A 23,749-nucleotide genomic window follows, 5' to 3' on the forward strand; every position below is an offset into this window, starting at 1 on the left:
TAGACCTCATCTGTATACTTGTTCTGGTTTAGTGAATTAAAAAAGTACTAAACACCACAGTGGCGTAGCTAAGGAGCTGTGGGCCCCGATGCAAGTTTTACAGTGTCAGAGGTGCAAGAAGGGGATGGGGAGCAGTTTGTTAATGGTTACCACTATTCAAAGTATCTATAGAAATGATTATTATGAGCACAAGACCAATAGAGCGCTAATACTGTAGTGGAGCGAAGGCCCCCTCTGGCCCAAGGGCCCGGATGCGGTCGCAACCTCTGCACCCCCTATTGCTACGCCCCTGAAACACAGGATCAATACACAGTAAGGCAGCATATTTTTAGGTTGTGGTCAGTAATGGCAGAATTCACATGTCCACTTTAACAAAGATTAGTACAGGTCTTAATGCAACATTACTTCATTTAGTAAAGTCACACTGCACCCTAGTGGCTGAAGCCAGAGTGACTACGCCGACTACACTTTATGAAACGCATTCTGCTGCTTGGGAAGCCTACTGAATATTTATGAGAAACATTTACTTGGCTGCTTCACAGCAACAGGCTACCGAGATGTGTGGTAATATTCCTCCCATTATCATGCCTCCCGGTGTTTGTTCATTCTGCAGTCTAGCAAATTAATTGTTCTCCTTTGTTGTGCAATGCGGTGTTTTACAGCTGCAGATGTAGTGCTAAACTGTCACTTATTACATCTTAGGTGCACAACGTTTTGTTACACATCTTCTGCTGGTGTATTTGTTCCAGGATTGGTAATTAAAGCAAACCTGTTACAACGTATCAAAAGATCAGTCATAGCCTAAAGGTGGCCACATGATACATTTTTTTTAAATATATTTTTCAATTGAAGTACAATCAATTTTTCTATTGTAACATTTGAGAAACTGACCAATATATCACACATGTTCAATTTTCCCTTAATTAGGAAAAAAAAGATTGAAAACTCTGGAAATTGACAATCTAGCCTACACCATTTAATCTTCCGAAAAATTCCCGATTGAGTGAAAAAACTCCCAAATCAGGAATTCCGATCAGATTTCTCGATCAATTTTATTTATTTATTTTTTTTTTTAAAGCAGCTTTTGTTTTTCCTGTATTTTTCGGATAGTTTTTATCAAACTGGCTTAAAATTGAATTTTTTAAAATAACTTTTTGTGTGGCCACCTTAGGGGCATTTTTGTTTCATCGCAGAGGCCATTAAAGTGGTCTAACACCCAGCATTTCAACTTTGCTTTAACTACTTGCTGCATGCCGTGCAGTATAATCACGGCCCTGGAAAAAAGACAGGATGCAGCAGGGCCGTGAAAACAAGTCTGCAGCGGCATGCAGCCGCCGCTCGCGCGTGCGCGCACACCGCCGTTACCGCCGCATAGAGGGGAAGTTAATGAATGGGACCGCAGGTCCCATTCATAAATCTAAGTCCCCGATTCAATGAATACCAGCGTCTACGAGACGCCGGCATTCATTGTATCTTCCTGTGTTACACAGCCACGGATTACTTCCGATTCACGTGCTTACGTACGTGAATCGGAAATGACGACTGAGGACATCTTGTGGCCAAAAAGTATATTGCACCAAAATTGCTTTTTATTTAATAAAAATGCCCACACTGACTGATATAATTAACTATTTCCCTCCCACACCCTCCCATAATACCCAAACTTTTTTTTTTATTTATATAAGGGGGGAGGGGGGAATTACATAAAAAAAAAATATAAGTAGTTACATTAGGGACTGAACTTTTTAAAAATTGATGTCAAGGCAGTATATTACTATTAATTTTTAATTTATGGGCTTGTAATTAGTGATGGACGCAAAACTGAAAAAATGCACCTCTATTTCCAAATGAAATATTGGCGCCATACATTGTACTAGGGAAATTTTTTGAACGTTGCAATAACCGGGACAAAAGGGCACATAAAATGTGTGGCTTTTATCCACAGTAGAATGTTTTATTTTAACACTATAATGGTCAAAAACTGAAAAAGAATGCATTTTATAATTTTTTTTTCTTATTATTCATGTTAAAATGCATTTAGGATAAAATTATTCTTGGCATACTGTAACTCCCAAAGAAAGCCTAATTGGTGGCAAGAAAAACAAGATATAGATCATTACGCTGTGATTAGTAGTGATTAAGTTATTGGAAAAAGAAAGGGAGGAGCGCTGACAGGTGAAAATTGCTCTGGTCCACAAGAGAAAAAATGCCTCAGGTGTCAAGTGGTTAAAAGATTGCTTACAGCTTATAAACTATTATGCCAGATTTTTTTTTTTGCAGAAATTCACTGAATGGATTAAACATGACATTTTAGTGCTGCATTTAGCTAGAAATGCTCCTCGTGCTTGCTTGTTTAGTTACAAATGTATCTATCTACAATGTAACAAACAAACACTGCTCTGAGAGAACAAAGAGGGCTTCCCCGGCAGGCTTTTCAAAGGTCTATTTGTATTACAAATAAAGATACATTTTGTAACTACAGATAAGAACGGATGCGGATTCCTAGTTGAATCCAACACTAAAATGTCATGTTTAACCCATTCAGTGAATTTCTGCTTAAAAAAAAATCTGGCATAATAGTTTGTAAGCTGTAAGCAATCTTTTAAAGCAAAGTTGTAATGCTGGGTGTTAAACCGCTTTAATTTGACTTTATGGCAATGAATCTGCATTTTGTTAAAATGCAGGTAGCTTTGTGTGCAGCAGTGGAGGATAGAACACAATTTTATAGTCTACCCAAAGTGAAATGTGACTTAATGAGAAAAACATCCAAATAAATGTCCATGGTGGAGGTGGCGCTATGTTCCTTTATGGAGGAACGCATACATCCTCTGCAACAATGCTGCAGGTATCAAAATTTGTAATGTCCCATGTTAGGTTGAAACAGTCCAAAGATATTCATTGGGCAGTCGCGTCTAATTTTGAGACACAAGGGAAAGGAGGCAAAAAAAAACAAATAGAAGCCAAATGAGTGTTATCTGACTGAGAAAACACTGCTGATAAAGTGTTAGCACTTAGAAGTTCAAAGAGTCCTTCTTTCTGTTTTGCAGCCCCCCACCCGAGATGAGTACCCAGGGGACGTTTTTTCGTTACAGATTTTCTTTAAGCAATGGATTCATTCTGCACTTTATGCTGGGGTACAGCATGCATAGTAGTAAAGAACCCTGATTAAGCCGGTCTCTCTCTCTTTTTCTCCTGCACATGATAGGATGCTGAGCTGAACGCACATTCACATTACTGCTCTTCACTATGAATTTTTATTTTTATACTATCTGCTGCAAATACAGAAGACTTCTGTCCGTTTGATTCTTTTTTTTTTTTAACTTTTTATTGAAGAATGCCTAAAAATAAATACAAGTCCGTTTGATTCTTAGGAGGAGTGTAAACCTGTATTTTTGTAAACCTTTGCTTTGTGGATTTCAATGAACGCATACTGCTACGCTTGAAGAGATTTTGATGTTTTATTGAAATCCCTGGGCGACTTTGGCCACAATCTGTTCAAACACAATACAAATTCATGCACAAATAAAATACGTATTGAAGTGTGAGCTACATGTTATACTGAACAAACACCCGTGTACACAAGCCCAGAGTAAAATCCATTTTTGATCTTGTCTTCTAGAGCAAGACGGAGGAGGAGGTTGAATCCGGAGAAGAGCCCAGTCCCATCAAGCGTCGCTCTTTGATGGGAAGCTTTTCTAAGCACAAGGTGAAGGTTGTATATATTTAAAGTATACAAAAAGTTTCAATTTTTTTCTGCCTCTGTTCTCCTCGGCTGTAGAACTTAAAGGACCATTATCGCGAAAATCATAAAAATGTAAAGTACATATAAACATATAGAAATAAGAAGTACATTTTTCCCGGAGTAAAATGAGACATAAATTCCTTTTCTCCTATGCTGCTGTCTCTTACAGTAGGTAATAGAAATCTGACAGAACCGACAGGTTTTAGACTAGCTCATATGCTTATGACTATTCTCAGGGTTTTCTTAATTTTCAAAATTGCTTAACCTTCCTGGCGGTAACCCTGAACGTAGTTCGGGGTAAGCCACGCAGGAGGTTTTCTCAGGCCCTTCTGGGCCGATTTGCTTAATTTTTTTTTTTTGCTAGTCAGCACACCGATCGACACCGCCTCGTGCTCGATCGCCGCTATCCGCCGCGCCGCCCCCCACAGACCCCGTGCGCTGCCTGGCCAATCAGTGCCAGGCAGCGCTGAGGGGTGGATCGGGACTCCCAATGACGTCACGACGTCGGTGACGTCATCCCGCCCTATCGCCATGGCGACGGGAGAAGCTCCTGATCGGAGATCGCCGAAGGCTCGCTACATGTTTTTAAAAAAAAAAACTGCTGCGCTTCCTCCTGGCGGAATTTATTAGACCGCCAGGAGGGTTAATAAATGGCAGTTGCTCCATCCAACTGCCAAAAAAAGTGTATGGTGAGCAGGAAGGCTGGCCAGCATCTTTGTGTAAATATTTTTTCCAGGGAGTGCCTTTATAAAGAACTAGCAAAAAAGTCCGCCCATTAAAAAATGGGCGCTAGGCTATGGGTGCTCTTCAAACCCCCAGCAACGCAAGCACAGATGCGTTCCGCTCGCCCGTCCTCCACTGCTGTCTGCAGTATATGCACACAGGGAGATGTTGCTTGATTGGCAGTTGGAAAAAATGAGGTTCACAGACCGCAAACTGTCAGGTCTGGAAGCAGGAACACACACACAGGGGCAGGATGCAGAGACAGAGGGGTTTTATTATATACGATAAAGGCCATGCTGAGAATCCCCTATGGAGACATGGACTAGCCCAAAATCTGTCGGTAATGTCAGATTTCTACTACCTATTGTAAGTGACAGCAACATAGGAGGTAATTTATGGCTCATTTTGCTCTGCAAGAAATGTACTTATTTGTATGTGTTTACATTTATTTTAAATTTTACTCCTTTTTCGCAGTAGTGGTCCTTTTAAGTAGAGCATGTCTGAATTAAAAAAATTATGTAAAATAACATTTTTTTTGTCCTTGAAGATCATGATCTCCACTAAATTTCTCTCCATTTCCACCCCATTGTTAGAGGGATATGGATGTTTCCTTTTAAACAATACCAGTTGCCTATATATACAAAATGATACAGCGCTCACCACCTTATTGCAATATAGTGTCCAGCTTGCTGTCTAAAAAGTCAGAAAGAATCCTCCTCTTTACACATATGTTTATCACAGCCACGCTGCTGGCAAGGTTAGTCTCTCTATGAGTCACGCCCCCTAGTGACGAAATGCGTAGTGGGGGAGCCAGAGACACATACGCTTTCTCCTGACCTGTTGCTGCACGGATGGTTTGCCGGAGGAAACGCGAAGAGACCTACCTACCATTGGATATGTGAGATATGCAGTTTTAAAGATTATTTGGTACGCTGAATTTTAAGTGGGGCTTGAGAGCCATATTAAATAAGCTTTTTTTACGCTATGAGAAGTGGTGTGTTCTGTCTTTTCATTCACAGAGCCTAGATCACTGTGATATTGATACGCAGTTTTACAAAAGTTGGCCGGTGAGCAGGGAATTGACGGGAGAGCGAGTGTCCCCATCCTGCGTCTGGCGGTTTTTCTCCCTAACACAGTGTGTTTGCTGAGCACAGGGTGTACTGTTAGCGGTTACCCGCTATGTGTTTGTAACTCTCTCTTAGGGACACCATATGGATTGCTGAATACAGAGAGACTTACCTTGCCAGCAGCGCGGCTGTGATAAACGTATACCAGTTGCCTGGCAGCCCTGCTGATCTCTTTAGCCGCAGTAGTGGCTGAATCACACACCTGAAACAAGCATGAGGGGCTGTGGCTGAAAGTATTAGAGACACAGGATCAGCAGAAGAGTCAGGCGACTGGTATTATTTTAAAAGGGAAAAATCCATATCCTTCTCAGTTTAGGTTCCCTTTAAGGTGTCCATTAACGGTATAATTTTTCTTTCAAATTTGAACTTTTGATGCAATTTTCATGAACAAAATGCATAGAAAAAGGGTGGCGTATGTGGTGCAAATTGATGTAAAACCATTCTTTGGTTGATTGGAAATGGAAAAAATTCCAATCCTACAGTTGAATGTTAAGATCGAATCAGATTTTAAATCCTCCTTAAATTGTCCTGTTAACAATTGATGATCAGAGATGGCCCGAACCTCCGATTTTAGTTTTGCGAACTTCCGCAAAAGTTCGGTTTGCACGAACTTCCTTGAACCGCAATAGACTTCAATTGGGAGGTGAACTTTGAAAACTAGAAACACTTATGCTGGCCAGAAAAGTGTTGGAAAAGATGTTTCAAGGGGTTTAACATCTGAGTTTTTACATGGATGAGTGGGATAGACGCCAAAAGTCCCGGGGAAAAATCTGGATTTGACGCAAAGCAGCGTTTTAAGGGCAGAAATCACATTAGGCCTGCATTTTAGCATTCAAAGTGCTTTAAAACATCTTGCATGTGTATACATCAATCAGGGAGTGTAATTAGAGTACTGCTTCACACTGACACACCAAACTCACTTTGTAACGCACCGCAAACAGCTGTTTGTGTTGTGACAGCCGTGTTGGACTGGTGCGCACCATGGCGAGATTGCTCTTCCTCAGTGATATCAGGTAATGTCTGACTGCCTTATCAACTTTCGATGGTTCTTTCTCTACCATTGTTAAACCTTACATCTATTTTTTTTAAATTACATTTTCTGCTGGCTGTTCAGTACCTGTAATGAGAATCTGTTATGGATGGCAAGTCTGCCATTGTGAGTGACCACGGGTAATGGCCGGGGAATCGGGGTTCGAATTCGGTCCGGAGGGGGAGCCTGAGAACCGGCTACCACCACCACACATCCAAGTAAGGACCCATTTGCTGTATAAGTAATGTACCTGCCCTGACCGTGCTTTGTAGACCAGGCATCTGTGGTCAGATGGACCCTTGACCCAGCGCAAGACGAACCAAATCGAAAGCATTTGCCAAGAATGTGTTATGGAGGGCAAGTCTGCCATTCATTCAACTGTGTGAAACTTTTGATGGTACTTTCTCAGTAGCATGGTGACCACGGATAATGGCCGGGGAATCCTGGTTCGATTCCAGTCCGAAGTGGGAGCCTAAGAAATGGCTACCACTACCACACATCCAAGGAAGGCAGCAGGCATGGCATGCACGTCCCGAGGTAGTGACCAAAAATAACAATACAGGAGAACTTTCGAGGCCTTGCTGTATATGAGATGAAACAACTTTAAATCTTTTCACGAGAATCTGTTATGGAGGGCAAGTCTGCCATCCATTCAAGTGAAAGGTATGCACTGACTGCCAGGTATAATACAATGTGCAGTGAGAGATGCAGTGAAAGTTATGCAGTGACTGCAAACAGCTGTTTGTGCAGCCAGAAAAATTAGGCAGGTATGTACACGCACCAGAAAAATTATTATAGCGGCCGCTGCTAGCAGCCTTAAAAATTTAGGAATCCACCTGGAGTCCTGGACCCTGTTGGTGATGGCGGAGAAGGCAGTCAACCGGCCTGCGGGCAGAGATGCTGTGTGGGGAGCGACTTAGTCTTGGGGCAGGAAGTCACACGGCGTGCAGGCAGAGATGCTGTGTGTGGGGACTGACTTAGTCTTCAGGCAGGCCTGAGCGTGCTTTGCAGACCAGGCATCCGTGGTCAGATGGACCCTTGACCCAACGCTGTGTGCCAGAGATGTCACCACTTGCCTTTCAACATCACGGCACAGTTTAGGTATCGCCTTTTTTGAGAAAAAATTGTGGCCTGGTATCTTCCACTGCGGTGTGTGGCTTTGCTTTTGTATGCTGCTTTTCCTCATGTGGTCATCCCATTGCAGTTTGTGCTTTGTAATCATGTGCCTTCGTAAGGTAGTTGTCCCTACGCGGGTCTTGGTCTTTCCACTGCTCAATTTTCAGTGGCAGAGAGTACAGATGGCATTGCTCTCATCTGAGGCAGACACACAAAAAAATGTCCACACCGCTGAGCCCTGGGGTGATGGCACTTTGGTGGTGGCGGCCGACTGAGTGCCAGAATCAAAGCAGGAGGAGGAAGATATGTCACGCTTCCGTGCGGAAGCTGAGAAAGATGTGGTGTTCTGTGTTAGTCAACTACGTCCTGACCATATTTGGGGTTGATGGCACGTGCCTTCTTCTGAAAACTGTACTTTGGTTGAGGGCCGCACGAAATCACGACAGCGCAACCTTAAACAGACCTGCCAGGTGGCCTGCTTCTTCCTTTTGTTTTGTCCATATTGAGGGGGATGAAGTGAAAGGTATGCACTGACTTGACTAATACAATGTGCATCACACAGGTGCATTTAACAGGTATGCACGGAGTGGTATATCACACTGCGTGCACTCATGTAGGTAGGTGGGTGCACTGAACACAACAGGTAGGTATATGCAGTGATGGGTATTAAAATGTGCACCTGTCACACACAGACAGGTACCGGATAGGCACAGTGACACTGCGTGCGCTCACGTAGGTAGGTGGGTGCACTGAAGTGAACAGGTAGGTATATGCAGTGATGGGTATTACAATGTGCACCTGGTAGTCGCTGAATGTGCTCGGCCTGGCAAAGGCACACACAGTAGGAATTACCAAGGCTGTCTATGCAACACAAGTGTCTGTGGGACACACGCACAAAAAAAAGATCACAAGAACAAGGTTAGCTCTCAAAAGCTGTTGAGGGGTGCTTTTTTAGCAATAAGAATCAATAAGCAATAAGCAAGGAGCAAGCTAAGAAGCCTACAAGAGCCTAACTAAGCTTTCCCCATAGGTCTCTGCACAGCAGCTCTCCCTTCTCTAATTACTGCAGGCACATGAGTGAGTCCAATGCCTGATGCTGCCTGCCTTTTATAAGGGGTGGGGGGCTCCAGGAGAGAGTGTAGCCTGATTGGCTACAATGTGCCTGCTGACTGTGATGTAGAGGGTAAAAGTTGACCCTAATGATGCACTATGGGGGCGAATCGAACTTCCGGAAAAGTTTGCAGTTCTCCGCGAACGTGAACCGTTCGGGCCATCTCTATTGATAATTGCCTTCCGAATTAGTTTTGATCGTTCAAATTACATCAAAAGATTGAAACTGAAGGAAAAATTGTACAGTTTATGGGCACCTTTAGACTGTTAATATCATTCTATGTACTGACTGGCTGTATGTCAACAGCTACTGAAATATTTATCAGTCAGGTAATAACCAGTAAAGAGAAGAGAATAGCCACATAGAAGTAAAAGTCAGGCAGAGTAGAAAGGATGCTTATAAAGTAAGCTGTATAGCCAAATTTGCAGATACAATTTATTTAATTTATTTTTTTAATAGGTCCTCATACACACTAGACTAAAATATGATGGCATCTAACAAACTGAATGATCATTTGACTGTTTGTTTTCATTAGTTTTTATTGAGCATTTTCAAAAATTATAACAAATGCCAGGTGAAGCATCATACAAGCTTAATTCAACCCTTGGTGAATAGGGTTGTCTTGGTACATAAATCAAAGCGTCTATGGACACTTACAAAGTAAGTACCTGTAGATATAAAGGCCTATAGTAGAGTATATCAATTATAACACAAACATAAGTCAAAACAAGATGTGTAACCGGTGTCCATATCAAAATGATTAAACCAATTGTCAAAGGCAGTAACTTTGGCTTGTTTAAGCTTCTCTATGGTCCTTTCAAGCAGGGGCGTCTCTAGCCATTTTGTCACTCCAGGCGAAAAATCCTGTGGCACCCCTCTCCCCAAACCCCCACCCACCCGTGATTGCCCCCAGCCCCATACCCCCCACCCCTCGTGGTGAACACCACTCCTGTGGTGAACCCCACCCCCAAGACCCCCGAAAATCATAATGCAGCAGCGTTTCACCAGAAAATACACTTATTGCAGCATGGGTTCACCAGAAAATAGTTGTAATGCAGCAAAGCGTTTCACCATAAAATATACTTATTGCGGCATGCACACACACCACACACACACACACACACACACACACACACACACACACACACACACACACACACACACACACACACACACACACACACACACACACACACACACACACACACACACACACACACACACACACACACTGCTGCTACCAGGGGAGGACTGGGACCTTCTGGCCTGGGGGGAAACACAGACTAGAGGCCCATTATCATGGAAGCCTCAGCCCAAATTATGTCACTCACTCACCCCATGTTGTATATGCCAGTAATCACGTGGAGTGCCAATGCAAAAATACAGCCAGGACACTCTGCGAACAGTGTGACAGGTAATGTACAGGCATCAGGGGGGCACAATACATGTTGAGGGTCAACGGCTGGGGTTTCCGTCTTGTCTATAATTCGTGGTTATCGCACGCCATGATTATCGCACCTGACACATTGGCCCAAGATTTCCCAACATCTCAGATTGATACATTTTAACCAATTTCCACCCAACGTTTTTTATCCGATTTGCTAATAGCAAAACGGTTGGTCGATCGGCTGTCAAGTCAACAGAAGTATGGCCACTGTAATTCCCTCAAGGCCAATCCCCCCCACGCCCCCCCCCCCCCCCTCCCCACATACACCTACCTATGTCCTCCCCTTCACCACCATCTCTACTAATCCCAGTTTTCACTACCTTATAGCGTGTCTGATCCCTTATGCAAAGAAATAATGAGGAGAGAAAAGCTGAAAGAGAGGGAAGAAGATATTTGCCTCACCAGGATTGCACTTTTATTTAGCTTTACTGTATGACAAGAAGACACAGACACCCAGCACTAACTAGGGAAAGAGGGAAACAAAGGTGAATGAAGGAGGCTGGTGCACACCGAGTGCTTCAGAGCGCTTTTCAAATTTACAGCGATTTGAAAAGCGCTGGGCTAATGTTACCCTATGAGGGTGTTCCCACAGCAGTGTTGTGATTTTTTAAATTAGCAAACATGCTGCATGTAGCATTTATTGAAGCGATTCTTTAAAAAATGGCTTCACTGTCGCATTCGCGAATTGCTAGCGATTGCTATTGCGATTTTGTTGTGCACTAGCCCAGAGATAGGAGTGGAGGCATTTCTTCTCTCACTACTCAGTGCAGCAGTGCCCTTCCCTCCTCCTGCCTCTCTAGGCAAGAATTTATACCTGCCTGATGGCTCAGACTCCTTAGCTTTCAAGAGAACCTACTAGAAAGAGAAGCTGTTAGGATGGGACTCGTCGAGCAGTGGGAGATGGGGGTAGAACAGGGGAAAGTTTACAGGGCGGTAGACTATTCTGGTATACTCCGCGTGAAGTCTCATATATAGTCTGCTTGCGATTCTTAATTGTGTCCATGTTAAGTGGAGATATTGGGCAAACTCAAGCAGGATACTATCTGTTGCCAGTTTATTTTGTGAGGAGGAGGGTTTTTCATGGCCTGGCGTGTAGGGGTAAGTCTTTCTTCAATCTCTAGATTATAGCGTGTAGTGTAAATTAGCTGAGGTATGGAAGGGGGTTCCTTATTTTTCCAATTAGCTGGAATTAATTGGCGAGCTGCACATATATGAATTACATTCTTTCTATGTGAGGGGGGAATCAAATGACTATCAATTAGGAAGAGGGCCATTTGGGGGGAGAGAACGAAATGCGTGTCTAGTATGTTGGAGATCAATAGATTGACTGTATTCCAGAATTCTTTAATAATTGGACAATCCCATTGGATATGTGTTAGAGATCCTGTTGAATTACATTCTCTCCAGCATAGGTGAGAGTTAAGACTCGAGAATTGGGCCAGTGTTTTGGGGGGGAGATACCATTTTTGGAAGATTTTTCTTGTTGTTTCGGCATGGGTAATACATCTAGAGTTCTTTTTTAATATAGAATCTGCATATATGAATTGTTGTAGGGACCAATTCGCTTGTAGTTCTTCTGTCCAATAGTTATTGTATTTTTCTAAGGGTGATTTTTGAGACAAGGAGAGATATTGATACCATACTGAAATCCCACCTTGGGGATTAAGATTATTTTTTAGATTCGTGTGGATGTGATGAGGGAGTTTCTGGATTTTGTATCGGGCATGGGCCAACCAATGTTTTATTTGGTGGTACTGGAATATTTGATTCTTCAGGTTAGGAAATTTAGAGATTAGATCTTGAAAGAAGATGAGTCTCCATTCAATAAATCATTTAAGTATTTTATACAGTGGGTTGCAAAAGTATTTGGCCCCCTTGAAGTTTTCCACATTTTGTCATATTACTGCCACAAACCTAAATCAATTTTATTGGAATTCCACATGAAACACCAACACAAAGTGGTGTACACATGAGAAGTGGAACGAAAATCATATATGATTCCAAACATTTTTTACAAATAAATAACTGCAAAGTGGTGTGTGCATAATTATTATTATTTATTTAATCTGAGTACAGTCAGTTGACTATAGACATTGCCTGCTGAGTGCTAATGACTGAATAGAGTGCACCTGTGGGTAATCTAATGTCAGTACAAATACAGCTGCTCTGTGAGGGCCTCAGAGGTTGTCTAAGAGAATATTGGGAGCAACAACACCGTGAAGTCCAAAGAACACACAAGACAGGTCAGGGATCAAGTTATTGAGAAATTTAAAGCAGGATTAGGCTACAAAAAGATTTCCAAAGCCTTGAACATCCCACTGAGCACTGTTCAAGCGATAATTCAGAAATGGAAGGAGTATGGTACAACTGTAAACCTACCAAGACAAAGCCATCCACCTAAACTCACAGGCCGAACAAGGAGAGCGCTGATCAGAAATGCAGTCAAGAGGCCCATGGTGACTCTGGACGAGCTGCAGAGATCTACAGATCAGGTGGGAGACTCTGTCCATAGGACAACTATTAGTCATGCACTGTACAAAGTTGGCCTTTATGGAAGAGTGGCAAGAAGAAAGGCATTGTTAACAGAAAGCATAAGAAGTCCCGTTTGCAGTTTGCCACAATCCATGTGGGGGACACCGCAACCATGTGGAAGAAGGTGCTCTGGTTAGACGAGACCAAAATGGAACTTTTTGGCCAAAATGCAAAACGCTATGTGTGGCGGAAAACTAACACTGCACATCACTCTGAACACACCATCCCCACTGTGAAATATGGTGGTGGCAGCATCATGCTCGGGGGGGTGCATCTCTTCAGCAGGGACAGGGAAGCTGGTCAGAGTTGATGGGAAGATGTATGGAGCCAAATACAGGGCAAACTTGGAAGAAAACCTCTTGGAGACTGCAAAAGACTTGAGACTGGGGCGGAGGTTCACCTTCCAGCAGGACAATGACCCTAAACAGTGGCGGACACAGGCAGCAGTGGGCCCCTGTGCAAAATATCAATTGTGGGCCCCCTGACCTGCGGCGCGCGAAGCGCGCAGCGTCAAAAAATGGGTGCAGCTAAAAATGGGCGTGGATAGAACCTGCGGCGCGTAGCGCCGCGGCAAAAAATGGGCGTGGCAATGACCGGATAAGGGCGGAGCTAACTGTAATTTAAAGTGATCCCGGGGTGAGAGTAATATGGAGGCTGCCATATTTATTTCCTTTTAAACAATACTAGTTGCCTGGCGGCCCTGCTGATCTATTTGGCTGCAGTAATAAACTGAATTACACCAGCAACAAGCATGCAGCTTAATCTTCTCAGTTCTGACAATATTGTCAGAAACCCCTGACCTGCTGCATGCTTGTTCAGGGTCTATGGTTGAAAGAATAAGAGGCAGAGGACCAGAACGGCAACCAGGCAACTGGTATTGCTTAAAAGGAGAGAAATATGGCAGCCTCAATATTATTCTCACCTCAGGTTCCCTTGAAAAGTGCAACGCAAAGACAGTGGGCCCAAGTTTTGGTGACCCTTTCCCCAGAAAATTCACATAATTGTGCAGGTTTTCTCAAGAAAATACACATAATGTGAGCAGATTTGCCCAGAAAATACATTCAATCATGTCGGCAGATATGCCCAGAAAATACGTGCAATGATGTCGGCAGATATGCCCAGAAAATACGTGCAATGATGTCGGCAGATATGCCCAGAAAATACGTGCAATGATGTCGGCAGATATGCCCAGAAAATACGTGCAATCATGTCGGCAGATATGCCCAGAAAATACGTGCAATCATGTCGGCAGATATGCCCAGAAAATACGTGCAATCATGTCGGCAGATATGCCCAGAAAATACCTGCAATCATGTCGGCAGATATGCCCAGAAAATACCTGCAATCATGTCGGCAGATATGCCCAGAAAATACCTGCAATCATGTCGGCAGATATGCCCAGAAAATACCTGCAATCATGTCGGCAGATATGCCCAGAAAATACCTGCAATCATGTCGGCAGATATGCCCAGAAAATACCTGCAATCATGTCGGCAGATTTGCCCAGAAAACACATGCAATCATGTAGCAAATTTGCCCAGAACATACATGCAATCATGTGGCAGACCTGCCCAGAACATACACGCAATCATGTGGCAGACCTGCCCAGAACATACACGCAATCATGTGGCAGACCTGCCCAGAACATACACCTGCTAAAATAAATAATAAAAAAAAACCATTTACTCACCTGCAGCAGCAGACCTCCTGTCCCAGCCTCCATCCGGCGCGCAGCTCCCATGGGTGGTTGGGTGGATAGGTAGCCTGGTGGGTAGGTAGGCAGCCGGGTGGGTAGGTAGGTAGCCCTTAGCCGGGTGGGTAAGTAGCCTGGTGGGTGGCTGGGTAGCCGGGTGGGTAGCCTGGTGGGTGGCTGGGTAGGCGGGTGGGTAGGTAGCCTGGTGGGTGGGTAGGTGGGTGGTTAGGTAGCTGGGTGGGTGGGTAGGTAGCCTGGTGGGTTGGTAGGTAGCCGGGTGGGTAGGTAGGTAGGTAGCCTGGTGGGTAGGTAGGTAGCCGGGTGGGTGTGTAGGTAGCCGGGTGGGTGGTTAGGTAGCCGGGTGGGTAGGTAGCCGGGTGGGTAGGTAGGTATCCGGGTGGGTAGGTAGCCGGGTGGGTGGGTAGGTAGCCGGGTGGGTGGGTAGCCAGGTAGATAGCCGGCAGGGTGGTTAGGTAGCCGGGTGGGTAGGTAGCCAGGTAGATAGCCGGCAGGGTGGTTAGGTAGCCGGGTGGGTAGCTAGGTAGCCGGGTGGTTAGGTAGCCGGGTGGGTAGGTAGCCAGGTAGATAGCCGGCAGGGTGGTTAGGTAGCCGGGTGGGTAGCTAGGTAGCCGGGTGGGTGGGTAGGTAGCCTGGTTAGGTAGCCGGGTAGGTAGCCGGGTGGATGGTTAGGTAGCGGGGTAGGTAGCCGGGTGGGTAGGTAGCCGGGTGGGTGGGTAGGTAGCCGGGTGGGTAGGTAGGTATCCGGGTGGGTAGGTAGCCGGGTGGGTGGGTAGGTAGCCGGGTGGGTAGGTAGCCAGCAGGGTGGTTAGGTAGCCGGGTGGGTGGGTAGGTAGCCAGGTAGATAGCCGGCAGGGTGGTTAGGTAGCCGGGTGGGTAGCTAGGTAGCCGGGTGGGTAGGTAGCCAGGTAGATAGCCGGCAGGGTGGTTAGGTAGCCGGGTGGGTAGCTAGGTAGCCGGGTGGGTGGGTAGGTAGCCTGGTTAGGTAGCCGGGTAGGTAGCCGGGTGGATGGTTAGGTAGCGGGGTAGGTAGCCGGGTGGGTAGGTAGCCGGGTGGGTGGGTAGGTAGCCGGGTGGGTAGGTAGCCGGGTGGGTGGGTAGCCAGCCGGGTGGGTAGGTAGCCAGCAGGGTGGTTAGGTAGCCGGGTGGGTGGGTAGGTAGCCAGGTAGATAGCCGGCAGGGTGGTTAGGTAGCCGGGTGGGTAGCTAGGTAGCCGGGTGGGTAGGTAGCCAGGTAGATAGCCGGCAGGGTGGTTAGGTAGCCGGGTGGGTAGCTAGGTAGCCGGGTGGGTAGGTAGCCAGGTAGGTAGCCGGCAGGGTGGTTAGGTAGCCGGGTGGGTAGCTAGGTAGCCGGGTGGGTAGGTAGCCGGGTGGGTAGGTAGCCAGGTAGATAGCCGGCAGGGTGGTTAGGTAGCCGGGTGGGTAGCTAGGTAGCCGGGTGGGTAGGTAGCCAGGTAGATAGCCGGCAGGGTGGTTAGGTAGCCGGGTGGGTAGCTAGGTAGCCGGGTGGGTAGGTAGCCAGGTAGATAGCCGGCAGGGTGGTTAGGTAGCCGGGTGGGTAGGTAGCCAGGTAGATAGCCGGCAGGGTGGTTAGGTAGCCGGGTGGGTAGCTAGGTAGCCGGGTGGTTAGGTAGCCGGGTGGGTAGGTAGCCAGGTAGATAGCCGGCAGGGTGGTTAGGTAGCCGGGTGGGTAGCTAGGTAGCCGGGTGGGTGGGTAGGTAGCCTGGTTAGGTAGCCGGGTAGGTAGCCGGGTGGATGGTTAGGTAGCGGGGTAGGTAGCCGGGTGGGTGGGTAAGGTAGCCGGGTGGGTAGCTATCCGGGTGGGGGGCCCGACTCCTATCCTCCCTCACTCACCTCGGGGCCCCCCTCCCGGTATGCGCTGCAGCCGGCGGGAGAGCAGAAAATACAGGAAGTCTCCGGCCGGGGCTGCAGCAGACGCTAGAGGCAGCTGCTGCTTAGTTTCCGATATGTCTCCAAAGTTGGAGACCAAGCGGCAGCTGCCGCCCCGGCCGGAGACTTCTTGTATTTTCCGCTCTCCCGCCGCATGAGGGGGGGGGGGCGAGGTGAGGGGGGAGGACAGGAGTTGGGCCCCCCAGGTTAAAAAAAAAAAACATAAAAAAAAAAACAAAAAACCCTGCAATACTTAATGGGCCCCTGAAGCAGCAGAACTTCAGGGGCCCTTGTGCGGCGGCACGGCCTGCACGGCCGTATGTCCGCCACTGACCCTAAACATAAAGCCAGGGCAACAATGGAATGGTTTAAAACAAAACATATCTATGTGTTAGAATGGCCCAGTCAAAGTCCAGATCTAAATCCAATCGAGAATCAGTGGCAAGATCTGAAAACTGCTGTTCACAAACGCTGTCCATCTAATCTGCCTGAGCTGGAGCTGTTTTGCAAAAAAGAATGGGCAAGGATTTCAGTATCTACATGTGCAAAGCTGGTAGAGACATACCCTAAAAGACTGACAGTTGTAATTGCAGCAAAAGGTGGTTCTACAAAGTATTGACTCAGGAAGCTGAATAATGACGCACACCCCACTTCGCAGTTATTTATTTGTAAAAAATGTTTGGAATGATGTGTGATTTTCGATATACTTCTCACATGTACACTTTGTATTGGTCTTTCATGTGGAATTCCAATAAAATTGATGCATGTTTCTGGCAGTAATGTGACAAAATGTGGAAAACTTCAAGGGGGCCGAATACTTTTGCAACCCACTGTACCTGAGGCTGACCATTTAATATAATTGAAATGAGGTACTACGAGGGAGAGTGTTGCTAGTGGTATTTGGGGGAGAATAGTGGCAGACCCTGGTTGTATAGATGAGATGAATTTGTTCCACGCTTTTGATGTGGCAAAAATGGTTGGGTGTTGTGGATCATTTGACTGTTTGCATATAGGTGCAATGACAGCGATTCAGCATCTCTACCCATTGTTTGTCAATGGCAAGAGGAATCTAGCAAGTTTGAAACTTTGTTGTTGTTGCCATTGTGCAGTGTTTAACACTCTTGGCACATGTTCCGAAACATACACCGTACAGAACACCGCAACCTCAAAATGATTTGTGTGAAGTCTTTTAACACTAATTACTTTTTGGTAGATGTTCATCAGCTTTGTATGGCCAGCTTTAGGCTATTGGATAACAACCTGGCTGTGAGAACTACAGTAATGATCCCTTTCTGAGACTGAAGATAGAATTTATTCTCTTCTGTTCCATACATATCGATTTATAATATTTTTCTTAGGATACATAAGAGAAGCATTTTAATAGCCTTTCCCTAAAAAGCACACCTGTCCTTTTCTACATGTGCCTATAGCAAGGGCAGATGTAAAAATACTATAATGTACTTCTGAAGCATGTAGACAGCACTGAAATTGCCGCTGCTATTTTAAAGATGCTAAATTGTTCACCTAAGCCCACTGTTCTGGCCTTTTGTCATCCATCATTTTCATCTGACTTACAGATACAAAACAAGGAGAAAGGGGGGTCAACAGCTGGGCTTAGCCACAGAGATTAGTGCCCTGGATCTCTAGGAGAGCGGAACTCGTTCTACTGCTGTTTGCGTGCTTTGGGTATTTGTGGCAACTGGCACACTTACCTGGCCAACACACAGTGCTAGTGGTGAATGACGCAACCCAGATTTTGACTCCGTCTGTTTAGAGCAGTTAGGAAAATAAAATAGTCATAGGTAAAGTCATAGGTAATTGCAGTGTGTATACATAAAGCCCCACAAACAATAAGAAATATAAATGAGGGGCTATTGGCTCACTAAAGAGTGGTTAATGTATTCTAACTAAGGTAGCTTTATATATAAAACAACCAGTAATCTGATTCTACCCACCCTAAAAGCTAGAATCTGAATGACCACTGAAAGAAAGAACGCTGATCATCAATTATATAAATTGTTACATCAGGAAGGACGGTTTATGCTATGTTTGTTGACATGCTTTTCACGGCAGAGAAGATTGGAAATGAAATTAACCACTTAATGACAAGCTGACTTATAAAAATGTCCTGCTAGAGCCTCTTAATGGCTCCAGGATGTTTTTATAAGTCACAGTGCTGCTGCAGCATTTCTGTGCACGTGTACATATAAATAGTGGAAAAAAAATCCCACCAAATAAAAAATACGCGTACGTATGAAAAGGGCGTCGGGAAAAAAGGGCGCGTGGTATAAACGATAAATGGAAATATCGTTTATAGAAATTATTGTGTAGAATTTCGTTTATAAATAGTGTTTTAAGAATTTATAAATCACTAAATAATGTGTATGAGATCGGCAATTCTTAAAACGTTAATCTTCCCTGTTTGTAAAGTGAAACTTATATTTTCGTTTATTAAAAACCCTCCCTGTACCTATCCCTAACCCCTAGACCCCCTGTTGGTGCCTAAACCTAAGACCCCCCTGTTGGTGCCTAAACCTAAGACCCCCCTGTTGGTGCCTAAACCTAAGACCCCCCTGTTGGTGCCTAAACCTAAGACCCCCCTGTTGGTGCCTAAACCTAAGACCCCCCTGTTGGTGCCTAAACCTAAGACCCCCCTGTTGGTGCCTAAACCTAAGACCCCCCTGTTGGTGCCTAAACCTAAGACCCCCCTGTTGGTGCCTAAACCTAAGACCCCCCTGTTGGTGCCTAAACCTAAAACCCCCTATGGATAATAATATTTTACAGACATTAATAAATAAAAAATGTAAAGAAAAAAAATGTAAATTATTTTTTTAGGTGGATAATAATGTGTTAGAAATGTTTTAGAAATAGTGATTTATTATCTTCATAAACGTTATTCGTCACTGGCTCATTTTGTAAACTTAAATCATCACAAACATAGTTATAAATCCTTAAAAATCTCCGGGCGCCGTTATAAATCCTTAAAAATCTCTGGCGCCTTATTTTCCCCGTTCAGCGCCCATTAAACGATATTTATAATGGAAGTGAATGGGGCGCCCTTTTTGTCCACTTGTCTCATGCGCCCAAATCTACTGCTTCCAAAAAATACACCTTTATTTCCAAATACTATATTTTGTACTAGGGGCATAATTAAAATGTTGTGATAACTAGCACAAATATGCAGATAAAATGTGTGGGTTTTATGTACAGTAGCAGTGTTTATATTAAAACTATAGGGGATGAAATTGGAGAAATAGTGTATTTTTTCATTTTTTTTCTTTGTGTTTCCCTTTAAAATGCATAGAAAATAATTACTGAAAACAAATATCACCCCCAAAAAGCCCAATTGGTGGTGAAAAAACAAGATCTAGATCATTTAATTGGGATTAGTAGTGATTAAGCTATTGGCAAATTAAAGGGATGAGCACTGAAAGGTGAAAATTGCTCTTGTCCATTAGCGTAAAAACGCCTTTGGGGTGAAGTGGTTAAAGATGCCATACTGCCTTTTTTAGGGTTTGTCAGACCAGCTTTTCAAGCACTTTTTCGCTGTTGATCAATGGTTGTGTTCTGGTTTACCAAATGCAGTGTTCCTCAATGTAAAATTGTGTAGAACTTTTGGTATTCCATCATGTACAACACAAAAAATAAAAAAAAGCAGAAGGATGAAGTAGCCCTCAGAACTAAACGGCAATCAGCCAGCGAGGATCTAAGTAAACAAGCCTAGCTAACGCTTTTCCTATTTCCAGCAAGCTCTGTCCCTTCCTCTCTCTAATCCAGCTGAAGACAGACTGGAACGTGGCGGGCGCTGCATCATTTTTATAGGGGGCGGGTGGGTCTGTGAGGGAGTGCAACCTGATTGGCTGCCATGCGCCTTCTGACTGTGATGTAAGAGATCAAAGTTTAGCCCAGTGATAATGTATGGGGGCGGGTCGAATAGCGGCATGTGCTCGCGGCGACTGCGGATACCCGATCTTTGCTGAATACTGCTCGCCTGGTGAAGCATTCGGGCCATCTCTACATATAGTTGAATATTTGCTAATGTTCTCCATTTTAAGAAGGCAAATTTGTGTTTGTTGCATGTAAACTAAAGAGGGCATTTTTCACACATTAGTTATTAAAGCACACATTTCTCTTTATTTTGTAGAAAAAAGGTGGTCGAATAAAAAAGTGTTCGAGTTTGGAAGAAGGCGATGACAGTCTGGAACGACAGGGAAGTCTGGCCAGAACTTCTGCCCATTATGGCAGGTACAAAGACTTCACTCAGAATCCTGCTATACCTTTCAGTTCTAAAGACACTGGTAAAAAGAGTGGCACTCTTCCAAAGTAGGGATAAGGGTGCCCAAGCCTCAAAAGATCCTCACACCTCTGGATCAAATCAATGTAGAAAGCGTATAGGAGGCTGGCACTTCCAAGCGTGAAAAAAGCTCTTTTATCGAAACATTAAAAAGTGGTAATACAGCGACAGCCCGCTGTTTCAGGTATGAGCCTTTCTTCAAGCTGTTTCAACCACAAATGAGATATCACATACATTGTCCATATATAGTGTCAACCCATTAAAACATCCAATCAGTTTAAACTGCCCGCAGCCAATCACCTTACCTGCACTCCACGGCGGACCTGAGGGGAGACTGCATCCCTAACATGCAAATAAAGCAGGATTGCATCATCACGGAGAGTACCGGCGCCCCACGCCAGCATCAGCCATAACTCCGTGTTCTCACTCGCTGGGGTCAGGTCAGGTGACCTAAAAACATGACGTCATCACGCATACGCCGCCGCACGTCCATACACAGACCCTGCGCAAACTCAGTGCGCTTAGAGTCACTACAATGACAGTAGGGGCAGCCCCTCCCAGAGGCATGTCTCTCCAACGTCATATGTAAACAAAGCCGCTGCAACAGCGCGACTACTTAATAGACATGGGGCTGCGCATCCCTGACAACGCTAATATCCGCATTAATTTATGGACGGATTTCACTCACCCATACCTCCCCAGCGAGTCAATCATCAGGGATATCTCCAAACAGTTCCTCCAGCACAGGCAAGGATGACAGCTCTGCAGAAAAGAGCATATAAAATACATTAGAACATGCATAGTATCCTAGCCATCATCATCAAATACAAAATCCCAGATCGTATTCTTTGTTTAGTCCCCCTTCCCCCAACACACCCAATCTTTTGATCCAGCTCGCTTCTCTCCTAAGCAACTCCTTTAGTCTAGAATGTTTTCCCCTCCAAGATACCGGCACCCCATCAATAACCTGAACTTTTAATTGAGTGACATTATGATGCATCATAGTGAAGTGGGCTGAAACAGCCTGTTTCATATCTCCATTTCTGATAGCACTTTTGTGTGAACATATTCTATCCCTAACCTTCTTGCGTGGTCATACCTATATACCCCAAGCCACATGGACACTTTAGATAGTATACCACGTAGCTTGACTCACAGGTATAAAGTTCTCTAATCCTATATTTAGTACCCTTAGATGGATGTGTGAATTCGGGACCTTTTGTAACCTGTCCACACAGATGACAACCAAGGCAAGGAAATGCGCCTGTCCTTTTATTGGATTCTGCGTGCTTAGGTGCATGATAAAATACTTTATCTCTGATCGTGGGTGCTTTTTTGTAAGAGAGTAAGGGGGGGTATCTAAACTCTGGTATATTAGGAAATGCCTGGCTCAAGAGGTGCCAATGTCGTGTGATACTTTTCCCAATTTCTCCACTACAAGTGTTGTAGGTGGAAACAAAGGGAAGTCGGAATTGTCTATTGTCCTTTCTCCTAGGACGTGTTTCCTGTTGTAGCTTCTCCTGCGGGTAACCCCTCTGCCTAAACTTTAGTACCATATCATCATGGCGTTTTTGTGCAACACCTGTGTTGGAAATAATCCTATTCAATCTAGCAAATTGTCCCTTGGGGATAGCGTCCTTAACATGAGGGGGATGGAAACTATCATAACCCTGGATAACCTGCCTCTTTACACTTGCCTTCTCTTCCTTCCCACTGTCTTAAGCTGCCGTTACTAATGAATCACTTCAAACCACAGCCCATTTTAAGATGGCATGGGAGTTCCTGTTTGAACAAGCGGCACAGTTTTATAACCACAGTTAGTTCACTGTAGCAGCAGTATATTCAGTCAGTGGCTTTAATCACTTAATTGATACCACGGTCAGCTGATGATTAACCATTTACAGAGATCATATTCCCAAAAATGTAAAGGGAAGTTCTTGGCATAAATCCCGGCACTGAAAGATTTGCACCTTATTAAGCCAGCAGTGACCAGCAAAATGTATCATTAACAAAATGGACATTTTAAAATGATCGTTTTGCTATTACACAATTTGCCCGCAGGTGCTGCGGGAGGCGTACACGTGTGCCTACTTGCCACTGGGCTGGCGTTAAGTGGTTAATATATGATTCTTGTATTTATTGGGCAGCACCGTGGTGTTGTGGCTAGCAGCACTGTAAGGTCACTGTAATCGAATCTCACTGTAAGGTCCCCAGCTCAAATCTCCCTATATTGGCCATTGGGAGGGTTTCCCCTGAGCACTCTAACATGGGGCAGCACGGTGGCGTAGTGGTTAGTGCTCTCGTCTTGCAGCGCTGGGTCCCGGTTCGAATCCCAGCCAGGTCAACATCTGCAAGGAGTTGGTATGTTCTTCCCATGTCTGCATGCGTTTCCTCCGGTTACTCCGGTTTCCTCCCACATCCCAAAAACATACAGATAACTTAATTGGCTTCCCCCTAAATTGGCCCTAGACTGCAATACATACACTACACAATACATACATAGGCATATGACTATGGTAGGGATTCGTTTGTGAGCCCTTCAGGACAGTTAAGTGACAAAACAATATACTCTATACAGCGCTGCGGAAGATGTCAGCGCTATATAAATTCTAAATAATAATAGTTTGTTCTTGTATTCTAAAAAACGTTTATTTCCTCAAAATTGGCGTAAGGGTGGCTAATAATGATCCAAACTTTTTTCATCCAATTTTACCATTTCTATATAAAATAAGGGACTGCCTGAATTAGCCATTCAATATATTCACTCTGTTTACCCTTATCCTACATAGATTTGGTAAAATTGGATGAGAAAGATTGGATCATTAATGGCCAAATTTAGACTAGTGATTCTCAAACTTTTCCAGGTCAGGGCACCCTTAATGACGTTGACATTTTTTTAAGACACCCCTTTGCAAAAACTGCTACCAAAATGCTGTTATGACCTTACAGTAGTTGGCATTTATAGGCAAAAGTGGCTGGAAGGTGTAATGGTTAAGGGCTGTAACACAGGACACCTGGGTTCAAATC

The 23,749-nt window shown here is 44.6% G+C and overlaps 1 protein-coding gene across 14 annotated transcripts in view; it reads left to right on the forward strand.

Annotated features, from left to right (window-relative positions):
- PLCH2 (phospholipase C eta 2) overlaps positions 1-23,749 on the forward strand; it is a 1,280,386-nt gene that overhangs the window by 1,120,218 nt on the left and 136,419 nt on the right. For all 14 annotated transcript variants that reach the window (XM_068240676.1, XM_068240675.1, XM_068240674.1 and 11 more), the window contains 2 exons: positions 3,620-3,706; positions 20,573-20,673. In XM_068240676.1, the coding sequence (XP_068096777.1) occupies positions 3,620-3,706; positions 20,573-20,673 (188 nt within the window). The remainder of the gene's footprint in view (positions 1-3,619; positions 3,707-20,572; positions 20,674-23,749) is intronic.

The sequence above is a fragment of the Hyperolius riggenbachi genome, chromosome 6 (genome assembly GCF_040937935.1).
Source record: "Hyperolius riggenbachi isolate aHypRig1 chromosome 6, aHypRig1.pri, whole genome shotgun sequence".
Taxonomy (NCBI): domain Eukaryota; kingdom Metazoa; phylum Chordata; class Amphibia; order Anura; family Hyperoliidae; genus Hyperolius; species Hyperolius riggenbachi.